Source organism: Salvelinus namaycush, chromosome 6 (assembly GCF_016432855.1).
Source record: "Salvelinus namaycush isolate Seneca chromosome 6, SaNama_1.0, whole genome shotgun sequence".
Taxonomy (NCBI): Eukaryota; Metazoa; Chordata; class Actinopteri; order Salmoniformes; family Salmonidae; genus Salvelinus; species Salvelinus namaycush.
Window position 1 is genome coordinate 31,686,358 of NC_052312.1, and position 27,518 is coordinate 31,713,875.

The 27,518-nt window shown below is 41.2% G+C and overlaps 1 protein-coding gene across 2 annotated transcripts; it reads left to right on the forward strand.

Moving 5' to 3' along the window:
* On the forward strand, positions 1-27,227 carry LOC120049871 (myoD family inhibitor domain-containing protein-like). Of its 2 annotated transcripts, XM_038996341.1 has the most exons (5): positions 1-212; positions 496-658; positions 2,485-2,613; positions 18,309-18,611; positions 24,478-27,227. In XM_038996341.1, exons 2-5 carry the CDS (start codon positions 565-567, stop codon positions 24,729-24,731), a joined length of 780 nt encoding a protein of 259 aa, XP_038852269.1. In that variant the 5' UTR covers positions 1-212; positions 496-564; the 3' UTR covers positions 24,732-27,227. The 2 variants fall into 2 exon arrangements, with proteins under 2 accessions (XP_038852269.1, XP_038852270.1); XM_038996342.1 differs by lacking the exon at positions 2,485-2,613.
* Positions 27,228-27,518: the final 291 nt, after the last annotated feature.

A 27,518-nucleotide genomic window follows, 5' to 3' on the forward strand; every position in this document is an offset into this window, starting at 1 on the left:
CGAACCAGCAGAATGTCGATGACATTAGGAGTAATATTTCAACTTTTCCCGCGCGAATAGCGCGATAAACGGAATCTTTGGAAACGTATTGATAATTTTGGAGATATTTGAATTTACAACTCGTGCGGAATTTTCCAACGAGAAGGCGTTTCACTGTGGAGGAGGGATGGGAATAAGTCAAACTTGAGACAGGGAGTTGTCATGTTTGTAAGGTACTTATCAACAAACTTATTATGCATGTTTACATAGTTTTGCTTATGATTTATTCGATAATAAATAACCATATTTATACATTTAAACGACTTAGTTGCAGATTTCCTTTCCGTTTCTATAGTTTCTGTAAGGCAGTAAAGTGGGAAAATTCTACTTACTTTTAACGACATATTGTGGTTTGACGTCACTCATACTCTGCTCTATGAGAGAGAACCAGTAACTTGCTCATTGTCGTTTACTTGAGTGGTAGTTTGTTACACAAGTCTACATTCAAATCCCCAGGGTTGAGGACTAAGGAGGAAACGGAGGCTCATCTTTATCTGTCGTGTATCACTCCAAGAGGACTGTCTCATGTCCACTGAGACCGTCTTACCTCTGGAAGGGCCTGCCGGGCCAGGGAAGAACATTCAACAGGAGACAAGTCCTCTTCTCCCAAACTCTCACGGTATGACATTATACTGCATGTAAGGGCTGACAACATGACTGTTATGCAATTGTTGTTTATTTATTTGGTGAAGGTGTTGTACTTGTGCTCTATGTCTCTTCCACTTTCAATTAACCCTGTTGTCAATTTACCATTGATGGAATATTCCATCAATAATAACTTGGTCAAGATGGAAAATTAGTCATCATTGAAATCATGATCTTGTTTTCCTTGCATGTCAGAATCCATCAGTTCACTCAGAACAATAATAACAACCAACATGAACCCATTCCCTCTAAATTATATTCTTGTCGTTTTGCCAGACATCAGTAGCTATACACCAGCATTAGGCATGATAATGTTTTCATTATTTCACAATAAAGATTGAAGGAACGCCTTGGTGACTATTAGCAGGAACCACAGCCAATTATAGTTTTTAATTAACTTTGTAGTTGCCCGTAAGATTATCACATGTAAAATAAGCTTGGCCCCGTTTTTTTCCCCCTTCTTCTTTCAAACAGCCACTGAACCGTTACCCATCCTATTTATACCAAGCATCATTACAGCACTGTCAAAAATAGCAAAGTAGGACAGAGTAAGCAATCACAGGGACGGGTGGCAAATGGATTTTTGCTGGACCTTCAAAGCCTTTCTCAGTTAAGACTGGATTTCCCCTCTCTCAGGAGGCTGTAGATGTTCTGAGAATAGGCTAATTTATTTCTAACTGTAATCACTAAATACAGCGATGCATCACACACTGCTACTGTAAGTGTGCATCGATCTGAGAGGGAGGGAGTCACACCAAGACTAAAGACTTGCCATCTATCAGCCCCTGCCTCTGGCTAAGATTGGGCCATATCTCTAGAGCCACTGTGGCTCATTTATCTATCTGCCATTGCTTACTAAACAGAGCGACAGCATTACAGGCCTGCAACAAATACATCATCCGGCCAAGGAAAATAACATTTGCCATGTTGTGCTGAGCCATTCGTCAACTTTTTTTTCAGAACAAAACAACATGAAAAGGGCTATGGTTACAACCAAAACATAAAATGAAGAAGAAAGAAACAGGATCTGTCTGAAGCAAATGGGAATTTGTTTTTTCAACTATGTCATAAAGATTCCCTGACGAAAGCCATGCAGCCTAAACGCATGAGAAATGTAGAACTTTGTTTCCATTGAGCATGCCATACAAATAAAGGCATTTTAATTAATTGTATGAAGAGTGCCTTGGTCCTCCTTTCTTTTGTATGTCATAAAGCCATTGTAGATGTTTTTTGTTGTTGTAGCCTATTGGCTAAACATAGCAGGAATGGAGACGGCACTCTTGCAATGATCATTTAATGTACAGTATTTGATGAGGGAACACAGTACTAATAACGTCACTCAGAGAGACGGCTGACCTTTTGCATAGTTATTGGAGCAGGTTTTTACCTACATACGTTTTTCAATGTAGATGAATGCTGTTTTTATGGTTCTAACAACCTTGGCAGGTAGTGCACAGCCGGGAGTAGAGAAAATTAGATCCAGAAATCTGGCATTGGCTTTTACCTGAACCGCCTTGCTCCCGAGTCTGTTGTGTAACCTTTCGACAAAGGAAAGGAAAGGGACAATGTTTTCTCTGGCAAAAATAAGGCAGCCCTGGCTTGGCTTGTCCTTCTGTCCCTGATATTAGTATTACGTCCACCGAAGTTGACCTTCTCCTCACCTTTTACATCTGTTTCTGAGTAGAAGTACATAATGCAACTTTATTTTGACCAGTTGAGTTGTTCAACGGGAGGGCATGCAAACAATCTTTTTAGGCTAAACAGTTGTTCAATTTCTTATGTTGTGTGCTTTGATCCTAGATGCTTGTGGCAGTAACGAATCATCTGAAACTACAAACCCATCCAGAACATCGTGTCCCAGAGGCACGTCCACTGAAGTACAAAGTCACGTGACGGGGGAAAACCCTACCTATTGTGACCCTGTTCGAAGTAAGTGTTACAATGAGGGACACCTCAGGAAATCCTGCTATTACGTGTTTTCCCAGATCCTCATCTGTTACTTTAATGGGATCCACACAAAACACAATACCTAACAATTGTACTGTACACATTGACAGAAACAATGACATAGCGACAGAAATACTCTAAACATGTATAGCCTTGTGCAGTAGCCAAGCCCAGCTATCTTACCTGAGTAATGTTTTTGTCATGACCATGCTCTGTCAGGACCTTCGGACTTGTCATAAACTGGCATCATCAATCAACACTTGTCACTGCTAGGCCCTGTGGCAGAGTGACGTATGCCCGTTGACAGATGGTCCCTCTGAAAAGTCACCCTCCCAGTTTCAGAGAGAAATGGCAAGATGGTATTGAAGTCTAATACAATGGCTTGTGGGATTAAATAACAATAACATGGGATGAAGTAACATGCACGTTCTCTCATTCTGCTATAAGGACGAATAGTTGGCATGTTTCCTCCTGGTTGCTCTTCTAACCCTTCAGCTTTCTGTAGTATGAGTGAGGAAATCCTGTTGTGGTTTGGCTTTGACTGTCTAGGCCCACTTGTTTCAGCTTTCAGTGCACTTAAATCATTTTAGAAGGCACGTATAGTGTTTGCGCTGTAGCCATATTTAGAGTGAAGCAGATAACATGCTTAGTTCTCCTTATTTGTGAAAAGAAATCTCCCTTACTAGCGCTGACTTTGCTGATGGCTACTTTGAGGAAGAATGTACTATTGACTGATATGTGGTTGTCCCGCCTAGCTATCTTAAGATGAGTGCACTAACTGTAAGTCGCTCTGGATAAGAGCGTCTGCTAAATCAGTGTTTCCCAAACTCTCTGGTGGGGGCCCTGATTCAAATAATCCAAGCTTGATGATGAGTTGGTTATTTGAATCAACTGTGTAGTGCTAGGGAAAAACCAAAATGTGCACCCAGGGGGGCCCCCAGGACCGAGTTTTGGAAACCCTGTACTAAGTGACTAAAATGTAAATATGCTACCTGGCTGAAAGATTCAGTTACTAATGAAAGGAGAGAAGGGGCCATAGCAACAGCAAAGCAATCTGTGGTTATTTTGCAGTTAAGGTGATACACACTTGGTTGTTTCTTAACCCTTTACACTCATACCAGTAAATGGGTTGAAAATGTCACTAATAAGCGTCTAAATTGGAACATAGTGGCTGTACAGTAACATGCTATACATGACGTCAGAGCTCTGGCTATGTGCTTCACAGCGCTGTATGGATTTCGACTGGCAGGCGTTCTGAACTTGAGCACCGCGCTCGACAAGAAGAGTTGAAGGCTGTTCTTTGAATCATTAGAAGTGCATTGAAATTGCTTAGGAATTGGGCACACTTTGGAGAGGTGTGTGTGGCCACTTGGGGTCACCAGTTAGTCCTCAACCAAACCCCTGTCATTTGTTTGTCTTATGATGCACCGTCCCCACATTTTCCAGGAATAGTCTTATCATGTTACAGAATGTCTCCAGTGTATTTTCCGATTTCATTATCAACAAATGCGGCAACATGTATAGAAAATCAAGTGTAATGGTTGGATTGTCTTGTCTGGTGAACTGTTGTATCCTTACCTTTTAGAGTAATAATTGTCCCATTATCGCCAAACTCTTCCCTTTCAACTGCTACAATGGTTATGCATTTCATATTTCTTCTGTAAAACATTTAAATTCCCACGAGTGTAAAGGGTTAAGCAATGTAAACGCTTCCTCATGCATCATTGTGCCCTTTTGTTCAGCAGAAATAATAGTGGAAACTAAAATAAATTGATTGGAAAGTTCTCACTTTTTTGGGGGGAATGGAAAGTACATGTCACACCCTATTTACAACTCTGAGTCCCACTGAGTTAGAACTGTGATAATAGAAACAACCTGTTCTGTTCTATCCAGAATGTTCTGCCAATTCACTACCAACCAATCTCTTGTCTTCAAGTGTCACTATTAACCCACTCACAATGCCTCTTACTGCTTGTCATTTAACCTGCGGAGTTTGCCAAAGCAATATTTTACACTTAAATCACACTGCTTTGGCCTCTTGGCAAAAGAAAATCTCATTACCTCAAGATTTACCGTTTTGAAACAGACTTGATTATCCACATTACAGGTCTGAATAGTACAGCAGTAGAATCAGAAAAAGCAGCAACTCTAACTCCTCTAAACCCCTCTTGTGTTTGCCACTCCATAAGGAGAGTGTGGTTTCCGGCAACGCTAATAGCAACAACAACCCGATTGCCTCCATCCATGTCGTTGTGGTTAGAGGATTGTTTACATTCTGACACAGTAGCTCTTTGTTTCTAGGATGTTCAACTTTTCCTGAGCGCCTTTTCGGTCTTACGCTAATGAGTTGCCATTGGTTTGTTTACCGGAGCAGCTTCGAAAAAGGATTTCGAAGCAAGAACTTGTCAAACCAAGGTTAGCTACTGTAGCTAGCAGGTGTAGGTAGGGTTGTGATGGTTATGGAATTTTGGATGATGGTTGGCCACACTTTCCACCTGGCTACCCCAACCCTGGCCAACAGCTCTGCACCCCCCGCAGCAACTGGCCCAAGCCCCCCCCTGCTTCTCCTTCACCCAAATCCAGACAGCTGACGTCCTGAAAGAGCTGCAGAATCTGGATCCCTACAAATCAGCAAACGATGTTTATAATCAATCCTCCGTTGTTTTTAGCCTAAATAATCGATATTTCAACCGGACAATAGCGTCGTCAATATAAAAGAAAAACAAGAAAGCGCGCTCTCGGGATTGCGCACCAATTGGGAAATTCCACTGGCCTCTCATTGAAACTGCTCATTCTCCCTCATTTTTCAGAATAAAGGCCTGAAACAATGTCTAAAGAGTTCACAGCTAGTGGAAGCCATAGGGAATGGATTCTGGGTCCTATCCCTTTAAATGGTGGATAGGCTTTCAATGGAAAAACATCCATTTCAAAATAATAGCACTTCCTGGATGGATTTTCCACAGGTTTTCGCCTGCAATTTCAGTTCTGTTATACTCAGACATTATTTTAACAGTTTTGGAAACTTTCGAGTTTTCTATCCAAATCTATCTGTAATTATATGCATATCCTAGCTTGTGGGCCGGAGTAGCAGGCAGTTTACTTTGGGCACTCTTTTCATCCAAAATTCCGAATGCTGCCCCCTACCCCAAAAAAGTTAACAAACTTCCAAACGAGCTTCAATGCCATACAACACTCCTTCCGTGGCCTCCAGCTGCTCTTAAACGCTAGTGAAACTAAATGCATGCTCTTCAACCGATTGCTGCCCACACCCGCCCGCCTGACTAGCATCACTACTCTGGACGGTTCTGACTTAGAATATGTGGACACCTACAAATACCTAGGTGTCTGGCTAGACCGTAAACTCTCCTTCCAGACTCGTATTAAGCATCTCCAATCCCAAAATTAAATCTAGAATTGGCTTCCTATTTCACAACAAAGCCTCCTTCACTCACGCTGCCAAACATACCCTCGTAAAACTGACCATCCTACCGATCCTCGACTTCGGCGATGTCATTTACAAAATAGCCTCCAACACTCTACTCAACAAATTGGATGCAGTCTCTCACAGTGCCATCCGTTTTGTCACAAGCCCCATGTACCACCCACCACTGCGACCTGCATGCTCTCGTCGGCTGGCCCTCTCTACATATTCGTCGTCAGACCCACCTGCTCCAGGTCATCTATGTCTTTGCTAGGTGAAGCTCTGCCTTATCTCAGCTCGCTGGTCACCATAACACCCACCCGTAGCACGCGATCCAGCAGGTATATCTCACTGGTCATCCCCAAAGCCAACACCACCTTTGGCTGCCTTTCCTTCCATTTCTCTGCTGCCAATGACTGGAATGAATTGCAAAAATCGCTGAAGTTAGAGACTTATATCTCCCTCACTAACTTTAAGCATCAGCTATCTGAGCAGCTTACCGACCGCTGCATCTGTACATAGCACATCTGTAAATAGCCTACCAAACTACCTACCTCATCCCCATGTTTTTATTTACTTTTTTTGCTCTTTTGCACACCAGTATTTCTACTTGCACATCATCATCTGAACATCTATCACTCCAGTGTTAATTTGCTAAATTGTAATTACTTCGCTACTATGGCCTATTTATTGCCTCACCTCCTTAGTCCATTTGCACACACTATATAGATTTTTATATTGTGTTATTGACTACTTTTGTTTATCCTATGTGTAACTCTGTTGTTTTTTGTTGCACTGCTTTGCTTTATCTTGGCCAGGTCGCAGTTGTGAATGAGAACTTGTTCTCAGCTGGCCTACCTGGTTAAATAAAGCTGAAATAAAAAAATAAAATGTAATGTATGTAATGCACTACTAGTAAGAAAAATCAATCACTTTCATCTAAAAATAAAGAAGTCTGTGACAACAGTTTTAATGTAGTAGTTGTAGTTACCCCCCACAGACTGGGTGTTTGGGGAATATGAAAGTGAGGGACACGACAAATCTCCTTTTGAGGGAAAGGTACATGAACATGTCTTAGTCACTTCAAATAATTATAAAAACGTAATCTGTGTATAGAGGTTCTGTTTAGCAAATTGAATGGACATCTTTTGAATATACAGTTAGCTTACAGAATGCAATGTTGGATATCCAGGGCGAGGAGCTGATGAACACTGAACTGGTCTGGTTGATTCTAATGAAGCCCTCACTTACTGAAACAGGAAATCATCTGACTGACCACACAGTGCCAATTTATTCCTTTTTTCTTTCATCCCTCTGTCCGATTTCCAACTTGTTGGGTGCCCTAGGCTGCATGTGATTTGTCTTGGGCTGTTGTTTTTTATTAGCCTGAATCAAAACAGAAAAGCTGGCGCTTGTTATTTGAACGTGTTGTCTTTGTCTTAAAGAGGAACTTTAGCCCCAATTTCAACCTTTGCCCAACCCCTTCCCCCCCCAAAAAGAATGCATTCAGGTGAGAAGTGGGTGGGGGGGAATGCTCCTAAATATTAATTTAGTGGATGGGTAAACTTAGTTGTACCTGATCCCAACACTTTCTCACTAAAACATACTTACCAGAAGTCCACTGGCAAACTCTGATAATACAATTCTGTGCATTGCGAGTATATTAGGCTCTGGACAGTTGGCTCACAGTGGTAAGGCGCTGAGTTCTTTATCTATTGCCACCTGTGGTGTAAGTTCAAATCCCCCATCGGGAACAAAAAAAATTATGAAACGTGGACTCACATTTATTGCGTTCTTGCTTTGGGAAGAAAAGTGCAATCCTCACCTTCAAAATGAAAATTAGGGTCTCAATACAATTTGCAGTATTGAAGTAGCTCTTTTTCCAATGGTCAAATTAACTCTCAGATTGGTCTTGGGTACTGTATAAAAATCTACAACTACTATCAGGGCGACCCCTCACAGGTATGGTTTCACTTTTCAGAATTAAAAGTGTTTGGGCACAGGAAAAATATCTGCCCCTTGTGGGATTAGAACTCACAACCAGTGAACTAACTATGAGCTGTTTAAGCAGACTGTGCCAGTTATAGAGATTGGGGAAAATTGTTGGCATGACCACCATTTGTCATCTGTCTTTGGACAATGGATGTAGCTACAAATATAAACGTATAATTCTCATAGCCTACATTTTTTTTCTTTTCGTAAAAGCACATAGATGTGTATGAAACGGTAAGCAGAAATGTTGAATTTGGTCATGTGGAAACGTGCCTTACTGCCTTTTGAATTTTGTAACGTCAGTAGTCAAGGAAGCGTCATGCAAGATATATTGGCACACTCCACTTACCAAGACCATTGCCAAATAAGGCGCGCTGTCATCTGCTTTTACAGTAAGCCTTGAGGTGGTACCACTCAGCACATCTAGAAGGGAGTGTATTTCATACTGAACCCTTCCATTGAGATGACATATTGGAACCTTCTCAAGGTAGAGTTGATCCGCTAAGGGCAAAAAGAGAGATTTTCTACTAAAAAGACCAAAATATCACTTTTGCAGTAAACTGTTAAAATGAAGACCGGAATTGACGTGTTTCACTACAACTTAGCCGGAAACATCTGGTTTTCGCAGAAAAAAATAGTTATTTCATTAAAGTTACTCTTTAACAGTTAAACTTGTTTATTTAGCTCAAGTTATTTCTGACCTTTTTTAATATGCAAAGTGTAAAGGGCATGTATCTTCAGGTCACTGTTTCTTGTTAGAGCCCTTCAACTATAAGTCCCCAGTATGTGGCAGCTAGCAGGGTCTTGTGTGGCTCGGCCCCTAGAGGAATACACTCAGCTGATATCTCCTCCAGACTGGGCTTTGGCTCTGCAGGCCCGGGCCTTAAATAAATTGCCATGGTCTAACGCCAGTTTTAGGTGTTTAATCGACACATTATTCACTGTGATTGTCAAATAGTTGAAGTGCTCTCGCCGTGGATAAAGAGACGTGAGGTCAAATGACATGGCTGTCGCCTTGAAAAGAAAGACATTAGTGTGGCCTTTGTGTGAATCCCTGATTGTGCTTTTACTCTGGAAGCTTCAAGGTTATTACCCGGGTGCAGAAATGACCTTTAGAAAGTTTAATTTTTGACACTTCCAATGGTAGATGTATGTCGATGAATTATTGCTCCGCTGGTGGATGTCGCAGAAGCTCTCTTCTTGCTTATTGATGCCTCAATATAGCATCTATGAAATGAATGCAGAATAGTGAGACATACAGGTATCGTCATTGTTTTGAATAGTGTTGTGTAAAGATGAGTTAGACCCACATGCAAAATGTAACACCCTAGTTAGTATACAGGGTAAGGTCCTGTGAACTTCAGAAACGTTTATATATATATATATATATATATATATATATAATAAAAAAATGTCTGTTTTTTTTGTGCTAGTATTTCTGCCAAAAAGAACAGCGTGATGGTGGTTGTTATCCAAGAGCTAAATCTTTATTGTAATCCAGTAGACCCCCGTCTATACTGAAAAAATGTGTCTAAAGCAAGAGCCCATTTAAAAACAGAGGCGTAATTTTCAAGTGATTACTTACCAGTGGGTCATGGAATCAAAAACAGTATAAATAGGGTGAAATGGTAGCACGGGTTGATTAAAATGGCCAATGTAATTCTACCTCTGTGGTAATTATTTCCTCATTGTCTTGCTGTAGATGGATTTCATCTGGGAAATTTCAAGCATTCCAATTAGCGTTTCCAGAAGTGTTGAAGCCTATTCATTGTGGATGTTTTAAACAAAAAAAGAGATTGAAAATACTTAAGTGAAATGATTAAATACAGTGCCTTCGGAAAGTATTCAGACCCCTTGACTTTTTCCACATTTTGTTAGGTTACAGCCTTCTAAAATGCGTACATTGTTTTTCCCCCTCATCAATCTACACACGATACCCCATAATGACAAAGCAAAAACAAGTTTGTAGACATTTTTGCTAATAATAAAATGAAAAAAAAATATATATCACATTTACATAAGTATTCAGACCCTTTACTCAGTACTTTGTTGAAGCACCTTTGGCAGCGATTACAGCCTCGAGGTATCTTGGGTATGAAGCTTGGCACACCTGTATTTGGGGAGTTTCTCCCGTTCTCTGCAGATCCTCTCAAGCTATCAGGTTAGATGGGGAGCGTTGCTGAACAGCTATTTTCTGGTCTTTCCAGAGATGTTAGATCAGGTTCAAGTCCGGGCTCTGGCTGGGCCACTCAAGGACATTCAGAGACTTGTCCCGAAGCCACTCCTGTGTTGTCTTGGCTGTGTGCTCAGGGTCGTTTTCCTGTTTGAAGGTAAACATTTGTCCCAGTCTTGAGGTCCTGAGTGCTCTGGAGCAGGTTTTCATCAAGGATCTCTCTGTACTTTGCTCCGTAACATGCACTGTCAACTTCTGGACCTTTTATATCGACAGGTGTGTGTGTGCCTTTCCAAATTATGTCCGATCAATTGAATTTACCACAGGTGGACTCCAAGTTGTAGACACATCTCAAGGATGATCAATGTAAACAGGATGCACCTGAGCTCAATTTCGAGTCTCATAGCAAAGGTTCTGAATACTTATGTAAATAAGCTATTTCTGTTTTATTTGTAATACATTATCAAAAAATTCTACCAACCTCTTTTCGCTTTGTCATCATGGGGTATTGTGTGTAGATTGCTGAGGATTTTTATTTATTTAATCCATTTTAAATTAAGGCTGTAATGTAACAAAGTGGAATAAGTCAAGGGTCTGAATACTTTCCGAAGGCAGTGTATGCACACCTCCATTTATGTACTGAAATTTCATACACAAGTATTTCTAATGTGTGGATATCAGATATCACCGTCATAATTCAAACACACAAGGTTATTGGCTATGGAGAACAAAAGAAACAAAGACTATGGAGAATGAAAGATTGATTGTTTTGCACTGTTGGAGGGAGGATTTGAGTATTCAAACAAATTCAAATTATTGTTAGTTTTTCTAATAATAGTAAAACACACAGGCCTAGATCGCATTCCCTAGTTTACCTGTCTTCTTGGAGCAGTCAGAGCAGGTGTGCACAGAGCTCCACTGTATCAACTCTACTACAAAGGCTCTGCTGCATTCCCTGAACAGTAATGCCCTAGTGCAGCTCCACTCTGTTGGCTCCCAAACCAAACCAACCCCACAACACAGCACAGGGGTAGTGCCTTGGAGCAGAGAGAGGGAAAGTCTCTCTCTCTCTCTCTCTCACACACACACACACACACACACACAGGGGCCCACTTCAAATGAGAGCGGTGCAGGGGGGATTACTTGGCCTCTAACAGGGTTTTGGCTCCGACATTAAGGTTAAAACCCTTTTCTATTACAGAGATCTCGAGTGATGTTGCCCCCACGGTGTTTGCAGGTTCACCACCTCTCTGGTAGGTCATTCTGTCAGGGCTCTGATCACTGGACTGTGACTGGGGACCTGGCTGGGCTGGCTCCATTCAGACACAGTGCAGACGGCGCTCCCCGGCTAGAGCTGAAATCAATACGGCCGTCTCCGTTAAAAACCCACTCAGAGGCAGACTAGCACCTCTGTCCCCTAGTCTGATCACACAGCTTAAGGCCCTGATTGGCACCTATGAAGACAAAGACCATTGACCCACAGCTGTCCCATTAGCTCTGGTTAATGCTCAGATTGATACTGAGCAAATAGAGGAACCATGTCTATAGATATTTTTTATAGACTGACTGCCCTATACAGACCCTATACTGGCTGGCTGTTTTGGACTGCTCAGTTTTGCCTAGTTTTTTGTTGTTGTCGACTGTGTGTTAATTTGAAAATGATTTGTCCTCTCAGGTGCTGTTAGTACAGTAATGCCCTCCCTCCAGATGCATTGTGCCCCGTTTTGAATTTCAAACAAGTCAGTTTCCTGTGGAACTGGTAGCTAACTTCAGCAAAGAGATTTTGAAATTGGTGGAATCTGTGAGTCATCGATTTCAACTGAAATTGAAAATACTCCCCCTTCTCCTCACCCCTGCCCCCCCCCCCCCCTCTCTTCACTCCACTTCTCTGTTGCTTTGTTTTGGTTTTGAGTCGTCAGAGAGAGGGTGGAGCACTCTGCGACGATGGACTCTGGCAGTTCCCCTAGGCCTGCTCTGAGTCACGTCATCATTGTTCTTTCTAGAAAATGTGGTAGCTGCCTGTGTAAAGCCTAAATCTGTGCAAGATGTGCACTTTCTCAAACTTGTGAAGACGTTTTTACATTTGATTTTACTACATTCCTATTTTGCTCTCAGATGGAAACAGATTGGGGGAGAAAATGGGGATTTGATAAAGCTTAAGACAGAATCACAGCGCAGGTCTTTTTTTTCTATCTTAGATGAAAAGGAGGGAGAAAAGTGTCATTCTGCTGCGCTCAGGTTTTAAGGCTGTGGTGGATGCCCTTGATCTGTTCTGTTATGCTACATTAGCACCACTCAAATTAGCAGCACACCAAATTCTACACAACACAAGAGGGGGAAAGAGAAGAACTTCAAAGCCTGTACACTTTTGGCATTTGCACAATGTGAATGATTTTCCTCTAAATGTGATTAATTTAAGAGAAAAAGGCAGCTCATTGGGTGTTTTTAATGATTTAGATAGCAGTCAGACATCTCACCAAATGTTCCGTTTTGAAATCGAAGGATAATTGATGATAGGCTCCACCTCCCCCAAGAGCGCCTGAAAGGTTCAGGTCGTCGAATCAAGCTCTTGTCTTTCAAGTTGCCTTCTCCACTGTAAAATATAATTAAGCAGAACAAGGTCCGAAGGGGTTATTTTTTTCCCCCTCAATCAGCGGCGAAATTACCAAATTTGAAATTAGTAAATCCCAGACGCCCTGCTTTCCTTGCCATTGTTATCAAGAGCGTGAGAGCGAGGCAGTCTAAAATAAGGAAGGAAAGAGACTGGAAACAAGGGAAAGAGAGGATGGCTCAGAATATTAAAACACTCAAGTGTCAGATCACGACAGCAGGTTACATTTGAAGACCTAAATTTGAATGATAATTTGTCACAGAGAATTAAGTGTGCCACGGTGAAAAAGAGCTGAGTAATAGTGACTTATTCCTCATTCAAAACGGCAGGAAAATAAGACATGAGTGTAGATATGGGTGTTTCTCCAGGAATTAGATTCTATATTATACAATACCATCAGAATAGGGGATAGGGGGGCTAATAGAGTTAACACTTCTGTCACATCACATGTCACATCCTGCTGATAGAGTATCCTATCAGAGAAAGTAATTTAGTTCCCTCAACAGGCACAGATGGCCCATCGCCACTAGGCTAAGATGAATAGAGCTGTGATCAGTTGGAAGGTTACTTTTTTTTAGTATAGGAGTGATCTGACATTACCACGACAACCACCACAGAGTCATCCTGTGATTGTCACATGTTTTATTCTGTTGAAGCAAGATACATTTTCCCTAATTACTTCTTAGTTAAAAAGTATTGTTTTTGTTTTATAAATATTATATTATAATCAACCAATGAAGTCCCTGATACAATTACACTCAAAAAGACATATCCAGTCTACAAGCTTTGAGCTGTGACGACTAAGGATGCGTTTATACAAGCCGATCACAGCCTGAATGTCTTCCTGCTATACTACATTTTTTTGGTGAATGCTAGTCAGTCTTCATTACAGTTTGACTAGGCTAGTTGGACTAGCTTATCCAGGCTATTCTAAGCTACAGCACCCTAACACCAACATTTTCATGCTAGGTTTTTTTTATTTAATCAATTTGAATGCAATTAAAATGCTATTTTTACTCCAGATACTCGCATGTACAATGATCACAGCCTGGGTTGTGTTGAGTTGGGATAGTCGAAAGGACAATTCATGATGATTCTGACATTGCTTGTCCCTTCCAGCAACCTGTCCTTCGACACAATAAAGGAAGTCCTTGTCACAGAGTTGGAAGGTCAAACTGTAAATGAGCTTTGATATGCCGAAGGAAATTTTAAATCAGAGCCTTTGTAATAACGTTCATGGTGCTATCCCCCCCCCCCCTTCTCTACATATAATTCCCCTGGTTTTGCGTCTATAAATATGGGAATGGGAGATGTATAATTTCTAATGAGAAAATATATCCCTTTGGATTGAGCAGCCCAGCTAGCCAGACATTACAGGGGTGTTTGTTAGGAGGGGAAACGCCACCCCAGGCTGTTTAGGGGATGATGAGACCGCTGCTAGGTCATTGGCACATTCACAAATTAGCATTTTGATCAACCAGGTATACGGCCAGAACATGTACAGGAGACATGTTTATAATATGTACATATGTAAAGAGTACAAAGATAAACAAACAAGTTACTGGAAGAATTACCATTTTAAATGTCTTTCAGTGTTTTTGAAAGATGCTCCTGTTGGATTAGTTTACATCTTGTTTATCATATTTGTATTATTTTTCCTGTGAGTATTCCACTTTCCACAGTGCATTTTGACTCACTAACCACAAGCATGGTGTATCTAGCTAGCTATTAGGAGATGGGGCTGGATGGATCTGTTTAGCCTGCTGACATGTGACATTTGAATAACTAACTGTATGTTACTTATGATAGGCATCCTAATAGGTCTCTGCAAACAGAACTTGCTCTCTCTCCCCCCATTAATATTAAAAAGGATTGAGCCATAGAAACACCGCTCTAGTTTTTGCACTCCTATCCAGCTCCTGCCTTACCTATGACTTATAGTGTAGTAATGTGCAAATTAGAATTTCAAAGCTGCCCTGTTTTGACCTCTTAGTTATATTTCCGGTACCTGAACTATTTTAGAATTCTTGTTTATGCAGCACATTTGAGTTGATGTTCATACATATTCCTCTGTCTTCCTGTTGGGTCCGTGTGATATACTCCTTGTGTCTTCTGGGTGCAATTTTGAATTCTTCCTATAGGACCTATTTTCTGCCACATAAAAAAAAAAGTAGGTGTTTATACACAGTTTTACATACAGAGTGATCCCGCACACAGACCGTAGCGCTCTCTAGGCGCAATGGCGCTGCGGTCCCCATGGCGTCGCGTACTACTCACTGAAGACTTGGTGACAAATGGCAATTATATTTGTGTGTTCTTCATGAATCCATCAAACACTGGCCTTTTTAAAAATGCTCCCGAGATATTTGAGCCTGTCAGATACAAGGGACCAAATTGGGATGCTGCTTAGACAGTCAAGAACCACTCACCCCCCAGTTCCATCTGATATGTTTGACAGCCTGTGTAGAGGAATACTCCATGTATTATTCAACTACAGATGTACACTCAACAGTTGTTGATGTGTTAGAAATAGGGTGGTTAGAAGTCCAATTGGAAGTGTTTTTTTTCTTCTCCTCTCCTAAACATGGTGTTTTAATGCGATCTGTCAGGTTGTGTACGTCCACCAGCTCCGAACAAGTTTTTGTGGTAAACCACACAACTGTTCAATTTTAATCGCTTATGATTATTTCAACTAGCAGGAGTTGTTCCTTTTTTTTTATGGGGGATATGTTTCCTTGTCCGGATAGGAACACTGACTTTGCAGTGCTTTTATATTACATAGGCATTTATATTGTATACCCGATCTATAGAGTATACAGTTGTTATCCAAGTTGATGTTTAACTGTTATTGTCTATTGCTGCTAGTTCTATTTCTCTATTATTACCAGAAGGAGTTCTACAGTATATTTTACATTCTACTAGCTGGCTTGGTTCAGTGTGGTTACATGGTTCATCATGCCATCATCTTTGGCAGGATCATCATTACCGTGATCAATGATTATGAATATTACCCTGTTCCTGTCCATTCATCTTCGTCTCCCATTGCTTTCACTGGATAAAAATAAAACTCGGTCTCCACGAGAGACTGGGAACCTGTCCCTGGAAATGTGTCTTCGTAGGCTCGCACTTGAACCGCTTTCTAGTGTGTCGGAAACTCGAACCGCTGCTTTTTTTATGCGGTGGTTTCCTAATAACTATTTATACTTTGTAAATTGAAAGCTTGACTTTCTTCAAAGGGGAAGGTAATTATGCTGGCTGAGGCAGAGAATAGACAGACTTTGGGTTGGTCGTTTGTGGATGCCTCCATGACCTCTGTATGAGAAAAGAGACTGCTTTATTACACAAGCTGCTATGGGTAATTTATTTCATAGGCAAGTGTCGTCTTTTAGGCCAGAGTGTAGCGTCACATAGTCCTGCCTACATACTGTGTTTGTACCTACCCAGTAGGCTACGCCAGTAAAGGGTATTGAGCTTAAGAGAACTTATTAAAAAACTTTTACCCTCCAGTTTTGTGGTATCCAATTGGTAGTTAGTCTTGTCTCTTTGCTGCAATTCCCCTACGGACTTGGGAGATGCGAAGGTCGAGAGCCATGAGTCCTTCGAAACACGACCCTGCCAAGCCGCACTGCTTCTTGACACACTGCTCGCTTAACTCGGAAGCCAGCTGCACCAATGTGTCGGCGGAAACACCGTCCAACTGACGACCGAGGTCAGCTTGCAGGCGCCCGGCCCGCCACAAGGAGTTGCTAGAGCACGATGAGACAAGGAAATCCCGGCCGGCCAAACCCTCCCCTAAACCGGACGAAGCTGGGCCAAATGTGCGCTGCCTCATGGGTCTCCCGGTCACGGCTGGCTGTGACACAGCCTGGGATCAAACCCGAGGCTGTCGTGACGCGGTGCAGTGCCTTAGACCGCTGCACCACTCGGGAGGCCAGCTTAAGATAATTTTTGTACTAGTTATAGTATGGTTTGTTCGTTGCTGATTCTGAATTCCACTGTTAAAATGTGTCTTATTACAGAATAGATTGTTGATGTTCACTATATAAGAACAAAGTTGATATCTCACAAGTTACATGTGGATATTTGCGAATGAAAACAAGCAATTGTTGAATCTTCTTGTTAGCCATCCATAGTTTACTAACAATGTCACGTAAAAAGCTGTCAAATCCATCAACCTGGGTTTAAATCGGAGCATAATGAATTCTCCTTTGTGCCAACCAGTTGTCTAATTCAAATTGCATAGAAATCTGATCCCAAAAGTCTATATTTGTTTATAGAGGCGGCGTGCGGACCACTGTACGAGGAGACAAAGCAGTGTCTGTTTTTAATTGCATTGTTTTACATCTACATTCTCGTCAGAGAGGTCTCCCTGGGTGCTGAGAGTGTGTTGTAAAAAAGAGGTGGGCTAGAACTCGATTTTCCTTTCTCTTGTTAACAATAATTGCACTAGTTGGTGAGCAGACAGGAAAGAAAGAACGAAAGAACAGGCGTATGCAGATCGCTGTTTGGCACATCCACTTTGACTTGGAGAAGTTCAGGTACAGTAGTAGCACTCTACAAATCAACATTACATCGTGTGGCTGTCACCAACAAAGTTCCCCTGTGAGCGTCGTATTGCCGTACGGGCCGCCGCTTGTACAGCACTCGCACCCTAAAATGCAGAGTTAGTGAAAAAGAAAAAAAAGAGATGAATAATTCAACAGAGATCAATAAGTCACCGTGCTGCTACTTCTCTCTCCTTTCTGATGCAGATGGAAGGTAATGCAGGAGTTATCTCCCTGTAGAGCTGGATGTGCAGGAGTCTCTTCCCCTTCTTCCCCTGGAAATGTCACCGCTCCCTTTATTTTATCAGATGGCACGACATTCATTCGTTCGGTGGTTGACTCTTCATGGCTGGCTGCTGCCTGTCACACGTGGAGCGACTGTAAGAATGTAAAGAGCCAGAGCTTTGAGAATGGGGAAGGGAAATCACTACTCTACTGTAGCAGGGGCAGGAATGCAGCATCAGTCTCTCTCTTAACTCACCTGGGTGCTTCTCCAAGAAAATGCTTGTTCACTCACTGTTCACTTACAGGGATACCGTACTGTGTGATCATTTGGCTGTGTGAGGGTTGTAATCCTCTTCAGTTCTCCTTTATTTGTTAAGGTTCCATGATGGCAGTACAAAAAAAGGACAGTTATTGAAGGTTTAGCCTTGATTCCCGTATCTGTTCTGATGGTATCAAAGCAAGAAATCTTGAGGGTTACAAAAAAAGTGATCTTAAGTGACTTATTTGATACTTGTCATGAGCACCCAACATAACAAAGACAGTCAGTACCTTGAACGTTCTAAACATCCTTCTCATACCCAGAATCTAGCTGTAAAACCTTAGTAGAGAATAAATGGCATGTTCTCAGTCAAACATGCTGAAAGCACAATAAGTGCTCTCTAACTGAAAAGAGAGGAGTGTGACATTTTAAAAATAACTTTTCCCATCCAGCTCAACCTCAGCCGCTGCCCCAGCCAACCGCCTCTGCGCAGGGAGAGCCCGACGAGGGAGAAGATGCTGCTTCTGACAGGAGTCAAAATGGCCACCAATCCTCCACCGGCCTGAGTAACGGCAATGGAATCCGCCGGCAATGTTCCTGTGGGGCGGAGCAGCACAGGAAGCAGCACCCATCGCCCGGCGTCTCCCAGAAGATGCAGAGCCAGCTTCGTTCCAGCCTGTCGGTCAACAGCGACAGCAGCAGACGGAGTAAGGGAAGCTCCACCGGATCTCACAAGCCTGGGACGTTACCAGAGGGTGAGTTATAAGTACTGGGCGCCGACTGTACACACACATACTCTGTCTTATATAGAACACACTCTCTCACTAGGAGGTGTAAGTACTGTGCTCCAACTTAAGGTCATTAGAGTCACTCACAGACTAATAATCACACAATGAACACACATCCCTCATCTGCTTGGCTTGACTTTCCGCTAGCACTTCATCAACACCTTTAGTGCAGGTCTTCCACCATTAACATTCCATTTGTCGAGAGGACAGAATAGACAGTCAAAAATGGACAGATTCTCTCGGTTCTCTTATTTTAATGATGAAAGCGTACTTTCATTTGGTCAAGACCTGCTTCCTATGGCTTTATTTTCCTTAACAACAACCGAAAGGATGTATTTTAGAATTCAGGGGGAGCCATCATTTTCTCAGGTGTTGTGTGGAGGTGAGTGCAGTAATGAAGGTGATTGGTGTTCTGAATGACTAATGGTCAGTAAGGTGTGACCTTCTAATGAGGCTGAGCCGCCCAGGGTGCCTGCCAAGTGTCATCCCTCCTTCCATACCTCCCTCCCTCCCCTCTTCATGGGTCTATGTCTGTCCTCCAGTCTCCAGCCTTACTGTGGCTCCTCATTAACATTGGCTCCGTCTGTCTGGGATTCACACACGCGTCCTCTTTTTACCTTGTAACAGCTGTCTGCTATCTGTTATCTGCTATCCATTATCTGACCTGCCTGCTGCTCCCTGCTTATCATCGCCTCGTCTCTGACTCCGCTCGCTTTGTCTTTTACTTTGTCTTATAGAGGAAGAGGGAGAAAAAATAAGATATGATAAGTGTGAAATATGTAATACAGTGAGCTCTAAAAGTATTGGGACAGTGACACATTTTTTATTATGTTGGCTCTGTACTCCAGCACTCTGGATTTCAAATGATATAATGGCTGGGGTTAAAGTGCACACTGCCAGCTTTAATTTGAGGGTATTTTTGTCCATATTTGGTGAACCGTTTAGAAATTACAGCACTTTTTGTGCAGGGGACCAAAAGTATTGGGACAAAATTCAGCTATGTGTATTAAAGTAGTCAAAGGTTTAGTATTTGGTCCCATATTCATAGCATGCAATGATTACATCAAGCTTGTGACTCCTACAGACTTGCTTGATGCATATGCTGTTTGTTTTGGTTGTGTTTCAGATTGTTTTGTGCCCAATAGAAATTAATGGTAAATAATGTATTTTGTCATTTTGGAGTCACTTTTATTGTAAATAAGACTGATGTTTCTAAACACGTCTTCATTAGTGTGGAGGTTACCATGATTATGGATAGTCCAGAATGATACCCTCAAATGAAAGTTGAGTCTGCACTTTAACCTCATAGTCATTGTAGAGTTTCAAATCCAAAGTGCTGGAGTACAGAGCCAAAACAACAAAATACTTTTGGAGCTCATATAAAAACACACAAATTGGGGAATTTGAGATTGTTTGTCAAGGTTAAGCTATTTGAAATATGCAGCAGATTGATGGTAGGGCTAAGGCTAACAAGTTATAGAGTTCCCTATAAATAAAAGGTATGATACAAGTTAAATATTCACCAATGATGTATTCCACAGGCGTCATGTTTTTCTTCCACGTCTTAATTGGCAAAGAAAAATAGCAGCAACAGTTCAATAAGTCTCATTACAGCTTTTGTGTTGGTTATTTTTCGACTTGTGTTTTCTAAATCAATATGTTCACACTCAAGTATTTATTTCCCGGCGGAAAACAGCAAGCTGTTGTGTTTTAATGTTTACATGGATTACCATAATCTGTTTGCCTGTGAAATTAGCTACTAAACAGCCCCTATGAACACTAGAAGAATAAAGCTCCACTGGAAGAGAACTTAGCTCAGGGGATTCTAGAGCAGAGCATTCTTGGCACATGTTCTCTGGCACTGAAATGAAGCTGTGATAACAGTTCTGTATACGCTACTGACTGAAGAGTCGTTTACCGCTCGTCTTTTAGTCAGGCTGGGGTTCGGTTGGGGCCTTTTGTGGTTTTTATTTGTTGTATAATCAATTATGATTTGAGCTCCTTTTTAAGGCACATTCAATACTTTTTAAGACCTTTGTGGTGACTAATTTGGAATGCTTTCTTTGCGCCAACTTCACATCTTGGTTTGTCTGTATATTTCCCGTAGCCACAAGTTTGACCCTCATTCATGCATTATGGACTTGCACTCTAAAGACTACTGCATGGGGTGGGCCTCTCCTCTCAATCGCTATCTCTCACCCTCCCTCTCACCCTCCCTGTGCCTGGCAGGCAGCTAGGCAGTATACTGGCCCTCCACCCAACAGTCTCTCTTCATTTGAATGTTTTCGCTTGGCTCGATGGTGTGCACCCATTCCAGCTTGTTTTATGTCATGCTGCTCCCTTTGGAGTTTTTTCCAGATGTCTCAAACTATTTCCTCTGAGGCACTCGCCGCTGTTTTTGGCCCTCCAAAATCTGGGCATCTTCGCCGCGGCCTGACATTAAACATGAACGCTCTCTCACTGAGGCGGTGTCAATTTGTGCCGTATTTTTCTTTGTGGTAGGAGAGATGTCTGGCGTTCTTGTGTACATGACCCAGCCCCCCTCGCCCCTTTCTGTAAGGTTTTCACTAATCGCTGCTGTTGAATTATACATCCAAGTGAATCGCTAACTAAGATGCCCCAACTGCTTGATGCTATGGACATTATTTAGATCATTTTGTATCAGAACATAGTGTACTGTGCTGGTACTAGCTTAATTATCGTAAAGCGTCTTTCAAGGTTTTAGATGCTTTGAGGTTTCATCATTTGACATTGGCAAAGTTCTGCTCTTCGCTTTCTCTAGTAGTACAGAGTTTTAAGTTCTAGAATACGGTGCACAATAATTATATGAATGTTTTTTTCAATAATAATCATCGTTTCAAATGCGGAAATATGATACATTTGTTCTAAAGTGTCTCCGTTGTAGTTTCCTATGATAATCAGCGTTCAAACATCTTGGGGAACCCGCTTGTATCGCTTCATGTTGGCATTCTCTGATTTGTGTCCGATACAGCGCTACTGGTCAAGCTTTATGGCCTGCCTGTGTGAGGGAACGGGAAGAAAACCGACTTTGATTAATCAAATGAGCATTCAGCGTTCCTCAGCCCGTCCCATCCTTTCCTCTTTTCCTTCTCCTTCCCTTCCTGCTCTCTTCCTCAAACCCAGTCAAAAAGGAACCCCGTCTTTCTGACAGGCTGAGAACGTCTGATGAAAGTTATGCAAAGACACTGTTTGTACTGGCATTTTTCTATCCATATCCATGTCTTGCATCTCCAAAGCTCTGCTGGGCCTTGACTACAGTGTGGGTAGAGGTGCATGCTCTGGAGGGTGTGGTGTAGAGGTCGACCGATTAATCGGAATGGCCAATTTAATTAGGGACGATTTTTCACATTTTCATAGCAATCGATAATCTGCATTTTTGGACGCAGAGTATGGCCGATTGTATTGCAATCCACAAGGAGACTGCATGGTAGGCTGACCACCTGTTACGCGAGTGCAGGTAGCAAGGAGCCATGGTAAGTTGCTAGCTAGCGTTAAACTTATCTTATAAAAAACCAATCAATCTTAATATAATTACTAGTTAACTACACATGGTTGATGATATTGCTAGTTTAACTAGCTTGTCCTGCATTGCGTATAATCAATGCGGTGCCTGAAATTGTGTCACTTCTCTTGCGTTCAGTGTAAGCAGAGTCAGGGTATATGCAGCAGTTTGGGCCGCCTGGCTCGTTGCGCACTGTGTGAAGACCATTTCTTCCTAACAAAGACTGTAATTAATTTGCCAGAATTTTACATAATTATGACATAACATTGAAGGTTGTGCAATGTAACAGCAATATTTAGACTTAGGGTTGCCACCCGTTCGATAAAATACGGAACGGTTCTGTATTTCACTGAAAGAATAAACGTTTGGTTTTCGAAATGATAATTTCCGGATTTGACCATATTAATGACCTAACGCTCGTATTTCTGTGTGTTTATTATATTATAACTAAGTCTATGATTTTATATTTGATAGAGCAGTCTGACTGAGCTGTGGTAGGCAGCAGCAGGCTCAAGCATTCATTCAAACCGCACTGTCCTCCGTTTTCCAGCAGCTTTTCGCAATGCTTGAAGCACAGCTCTGTTTATGACTTCAAGCCTATCAACGCCCGAGATTAGGCTGGCAATACTATAGTGCCTATAAGAACATCCAATAGTCAAAGGTCTATGAAATACAAATGGTATAGAGAGAAATAGTCCTATAATAACTACAACCTAAAACTTTTTAACTGGGAATATTGAAGACTCATGTTAAAAGGAACCACCAACTTTCATATGTTCTCATGTTCTGAGCAAGGAACTTAAACGTTTAGCTTTTTTACATGGCACATATTGCACTTTTGCTTTCTTCTCCAACACTTTGTTTTTGCATTATTTAAACCAAAATGAACGTGTTTCATTATTTATTTGAGACTAAATTGATTTGATTTATGTATTATATTAAGTTAAAATAAGTGCTCATTGTTCATTCAGTATTGTTGTAATTGTCATTATTACAAATATATATGTAGAAATTGGCCGATTTAATCGGTATCGGCTTTTTTTGGTCCTCCAATAATCTGCGTTGAAAAGTCATAATCGGTCGACCTCTAGTGTGGTGGGGAGAACCTTCACGGCTCCTTGCATGGTACAGAAAACGGCATGGCAGAGGAGATCTGTGATTTAGTACCCATGACTTATTACAAAGATGTCTATCTATTCATTTCAACTAACATTGTTTAAAATGCTTGCATGTGCTTTTGATTATTTTAATTCTACCTGTTCTTATTTATTGTTTTGCCTAAATCTGTCCATCTGTCTTTAAAAAAAAAAAAGTTTTTTATTTTTTATTTTTTTACTGTGTACCACCTGACTTTCATGTAACGGATGTTAGTGCATGACATCACTTACATTCCGTAAAATGTTTTAACACCACAGAACAAAAAAACGTAATAATAAATTCCATAAAATAAAACAGCTGTCTTATTGGTGAAATAGAGAAGAGGGTTCTCTATCCGTTCATTGGAAAACAACAGTGATTTGGCGTCATGCTCCCCAGACACGTTAAAAGGTCTACAGAGGTTAAATGTTAATCAGTGACGAGAGAAACAGCAGCATTAGCACAACAATTTGCCAGGGAGAAGAATTCGGACTTTGCTAATCAGCTTTACGTAATCAAGTCTGTGCATTTGCATGATAATGCCCCAATTATTTAGAAAGCTGCTAATCAAAACCCAAAAGTGGAATTCAGTCCCTTTGGAATTTTCCCTGATTCCATTTGGCTCTCCTTCCTCCTCCCTGCTTAGTCTGCAACTTCTACTCAGCTTACACTCTCTTATGCACCTGAATATATATATATATACACACACACACACACACACACACACACACACACACACAGTTTTATCCATGGAGATACAATATTCTACTATTGAATATACTACTGTTGTTCCAGTTCATTCTGTGGTTTCATCTGTTTTGTCAGTCAATAGTGATAGTCTTATCTTGACTTATTTACTGTAAGGACGTTATCATACTGTACGTGTCAAAGTAATTGGCCAGTCTGATTTGTGACTGTATAACTGCCTGAGCCCTGCTCAAGGCTTCTGATTACAAAAGACCAGGGATTAACTCGCTCTGTTCCAGGCAGGGGTTTTAATCAGATTTTTTCCCCCCACTGGCTTTTAAGACTTTTGTTCTTGTTTTCGGTTTGTTTTCTTTGTATTTGATCATGCTTTGTGTGGTTTTCTGTGTTTTTCATCCATCCTTCATCCTTTTTCATCATCCTTCATCCTCCACCCGTCTCTATGGACATGGTGTGTGTTGGACCCAGACTGCTGTGTCCACTGCATCCTGGCCTGTCTGTTCTGTGAGTTCCTGACCCTGTGCAACATGGTGGTGGCCCAGGCTAGCTGTGGCACCTGCACCTCGGAGACCTGCTGCTGCTGCTGCTGCGCTGAGGACATGGGAGACGACTGCAACTGCCCCTGCGACGACATGGACTGTGGCATCATGGACGCCTGCTGCGAGTCCTCTGACTGCCTGGAGATCTGCATGGAGTGCTGCGGCATCTGCTTCCCCACATAGGAAGGACCATGATGGGGATGGGATTGGGAATGTTGGCCGTAGTGCTACTGCTACCTGTACTTTACGCTCCAGCAGAGAGGGAAGGAGAGAGGAAAAGTGTGTGTGTGTGCTAATTAGGTGTGTGTGTTAGCATAGGTGTGTACAAGTGCGTGCCTTCGATAAGCCCACACAGAGAGATCTATTAATCTACACTGGGCCTCTCTGCCAAAATGGCCAAGCAGGGGCCAAAAATAGTTTTATAAATGCTTTTGTTACATACCACAAGTATAAACATGCTATATGAACATTTTTTTATTTACCAAAGTGTGTGTTTAATGTTGACCAATATGTTAATCATCTCTTTAAAAAGTATTACCTTAGATGCCCTATTGGATAGGAAGATCATCTCTATCATTTCAGGAATATTGTCCGACTGACATCTTTGCCTTGAAAGTTTTCTTCTTTTTCACTACCAAAATGTCAATTCCTGACACTAAACCAAAGGAATACATGTTTTACCTTGATATTTAGCAGCCTTTTAGTGTGTTTAGTCAGTACTGTATGACACTGTAATAACTTTGATGTTTTTGGGATGTGTTTTTCCTACTCGTATTAATAACCCTTCAATTAGAGGTATAAGAACTACGAGACACACATTCGTGAACAATGTGTAACAACAGAACAGCCGTAGTTATAGTCCATATCTACTGTAGTTTGCAAAACGATACGTATTGAAACGCTTCATGTAAAGAAATATTGGAAAGCTTCATGTAAAGAAAGTTTGAAGATCAGCACTAAATCGGGTAGATTAGTGTATACCTTTTCTGTTAACAATGTATTTAATCCAGATATCAGTTTTTGTTCTGTAACATTTATATTATGTAAATAATGTGCGTGCTTTGTAGGGCACATTTTAGTTGTCTTTCGGATTCAAGTGTGCTTGAGTTACAAAACTGCACAAATGGAGCTCCATTATGTATAACCAATGCTAATCTCGGACACCCACAACTAAAATCTCTGTTGCTTGTCGTCGCATCCCAGTGTCTTTTGGCAGATGTTACGAAACCATTTCTGTTACGTAGTCTGTCCGCGAGAGACTTCTGCTAATACCAAAATATCTACCTGTATCAACAAATCTCTTTTTGAGAAAAATTGATGGATGACATGCAGGGTTAACTATAGGGTTAACATGGCGTTCAAGGACATCTGGGTTGTCAGGCTTTGGAGTATGCTGCCATTGCTGTTATTAGATCAGAGGAGATTTTGATTTAGGCCTACCGTCAGCAGTTCACTCCAGATATGAGTAGTATTATTCTTGTCTGATTGTTGGCCTGATATAACTAATGATTAATGCACATTTGAGTAATACTGTAGCGTGTGCCCTCACGCAATGTTAAAGCCATATTGTTGGAAATAATGGTTTTAGTCTATCCTGAAGACTCTCACCATGGTTTTCACCTGTCAGTCTTTCAAGCCGTGAATTTACTGGATATACATTGGAATACTGGCTTCCTGGAATATACAAGGGATAAGAAATTTTTCCGACTGGTGAATTGCGCAACATTGTATCATTGTCATAACATTTTGTTCCCTACAATCATTGTTTTATATTGTTGTCAATCAATTATTTGCTCAGTCTTACACTCCACTTTGATTACATACTGTACGGTACGACTGTTAGTTGTGATGTTATTTAGCATGTATTTGGGATACTGCCTCAGTATTACTTGTTCAAATGCACTCTTTAGTAACAGAAAGTGATAAGGAATTAAAACATGGCTGACCCTGTTTGCCATAAGCGGCTTTTGGATTACAAGTGAATGACTCGCAACACAATAAGGAAATATTCTGGACTGTCAGATTCAGAGGAGAAGGGAATCCTAAACTAATGCACAAATTTTTTTTCCCAGCAGATTTTTTCTCTTCTTAATTCTGTGTATCAAGTTGAGTTTGGTGAATCATTTTCTCAGTCTCAAAGATTTGCTTTGATGTTGTTTTAGTGATACTTAACACAGGGACTCATTAGTGTGTTGCTTTTCTAAATGCTAATGTTCCTTCACGTCACACCATCAAAGATGATGTGCTGTCAAATCTTCGGCCTGCTTCTCTAATGGTGGATTGTCATTATGTTTAAAGGAGTTGGAAGGACACCTCCGCAGCAGATAGTGTTCCGTCGCACTCTGTATGAAACTAAGCCGCAGACCTCTTAACATTCGTATGATTAACTAACACGGTCTTTCTCTGGATATTTTCTTCTGGATATACAGGCCTATGAACAGGAACAACACTATAGATAATGTGAAGACATAGTATTTCCATGTATTTATCTTTTTCTCTCTAACTGTAGTATGTTTTTATATTCTGTCCACTAGTTGTGTATATGATATACTGTACCGTCTTCACCTTTTCCATCTTCTAGAATACCTCTTTTCACTGCATTTCGCATACAACACAGTTTGTAGGTTGTTGTACATTAATTCAGAATCATGTCTGAAATAATAAAAAATATAAGAATAAGTATGAACATTGTAAATTTACTTTTTATCGCTTGTCTTCAGATTTGCTATGAGTCATTTTGTAACAATTCCTGGCATGGAAGCAGATCCTTTGGCGCTTTAGCCAACTGTATTGTCACTCCTTGTCATGCCATACATAGCATTGGCATGAGATTAACAGGATGAACACATGGCTAAAGCACAAAACGATCTGCTCGTTAGCTACCAGTATGTTATACATACAGTGCATTTAGACACCTTCACTTTTTAACATTTTGTTACTTTACAGCCTTATTCTAAAATGGATTAAATG

Coding starts and splice junctions, on each gene's coding strand:
- LOC120049871 (XM_038996341.1), top strand. CDS start 565: ATGTCCACTGAGACCGTCTTACCTCTGGAAGGGCCTGCCGGGCCAGGG. Junction 2,614..18,308: donor CTATTGTGACCCTGTTCGAA/GTAAGTGTTACA, acceptor TTTCCCATCCAG/CTCAACCTCAGCCGCTGCCC. Junction 18,612..24,477: donor GCCTGGGACGTTACCAGAGG/GTGAGTTATAAG, acceptor TGTTGGACCCAG/ACTGCTGTGTCCACTGCATC.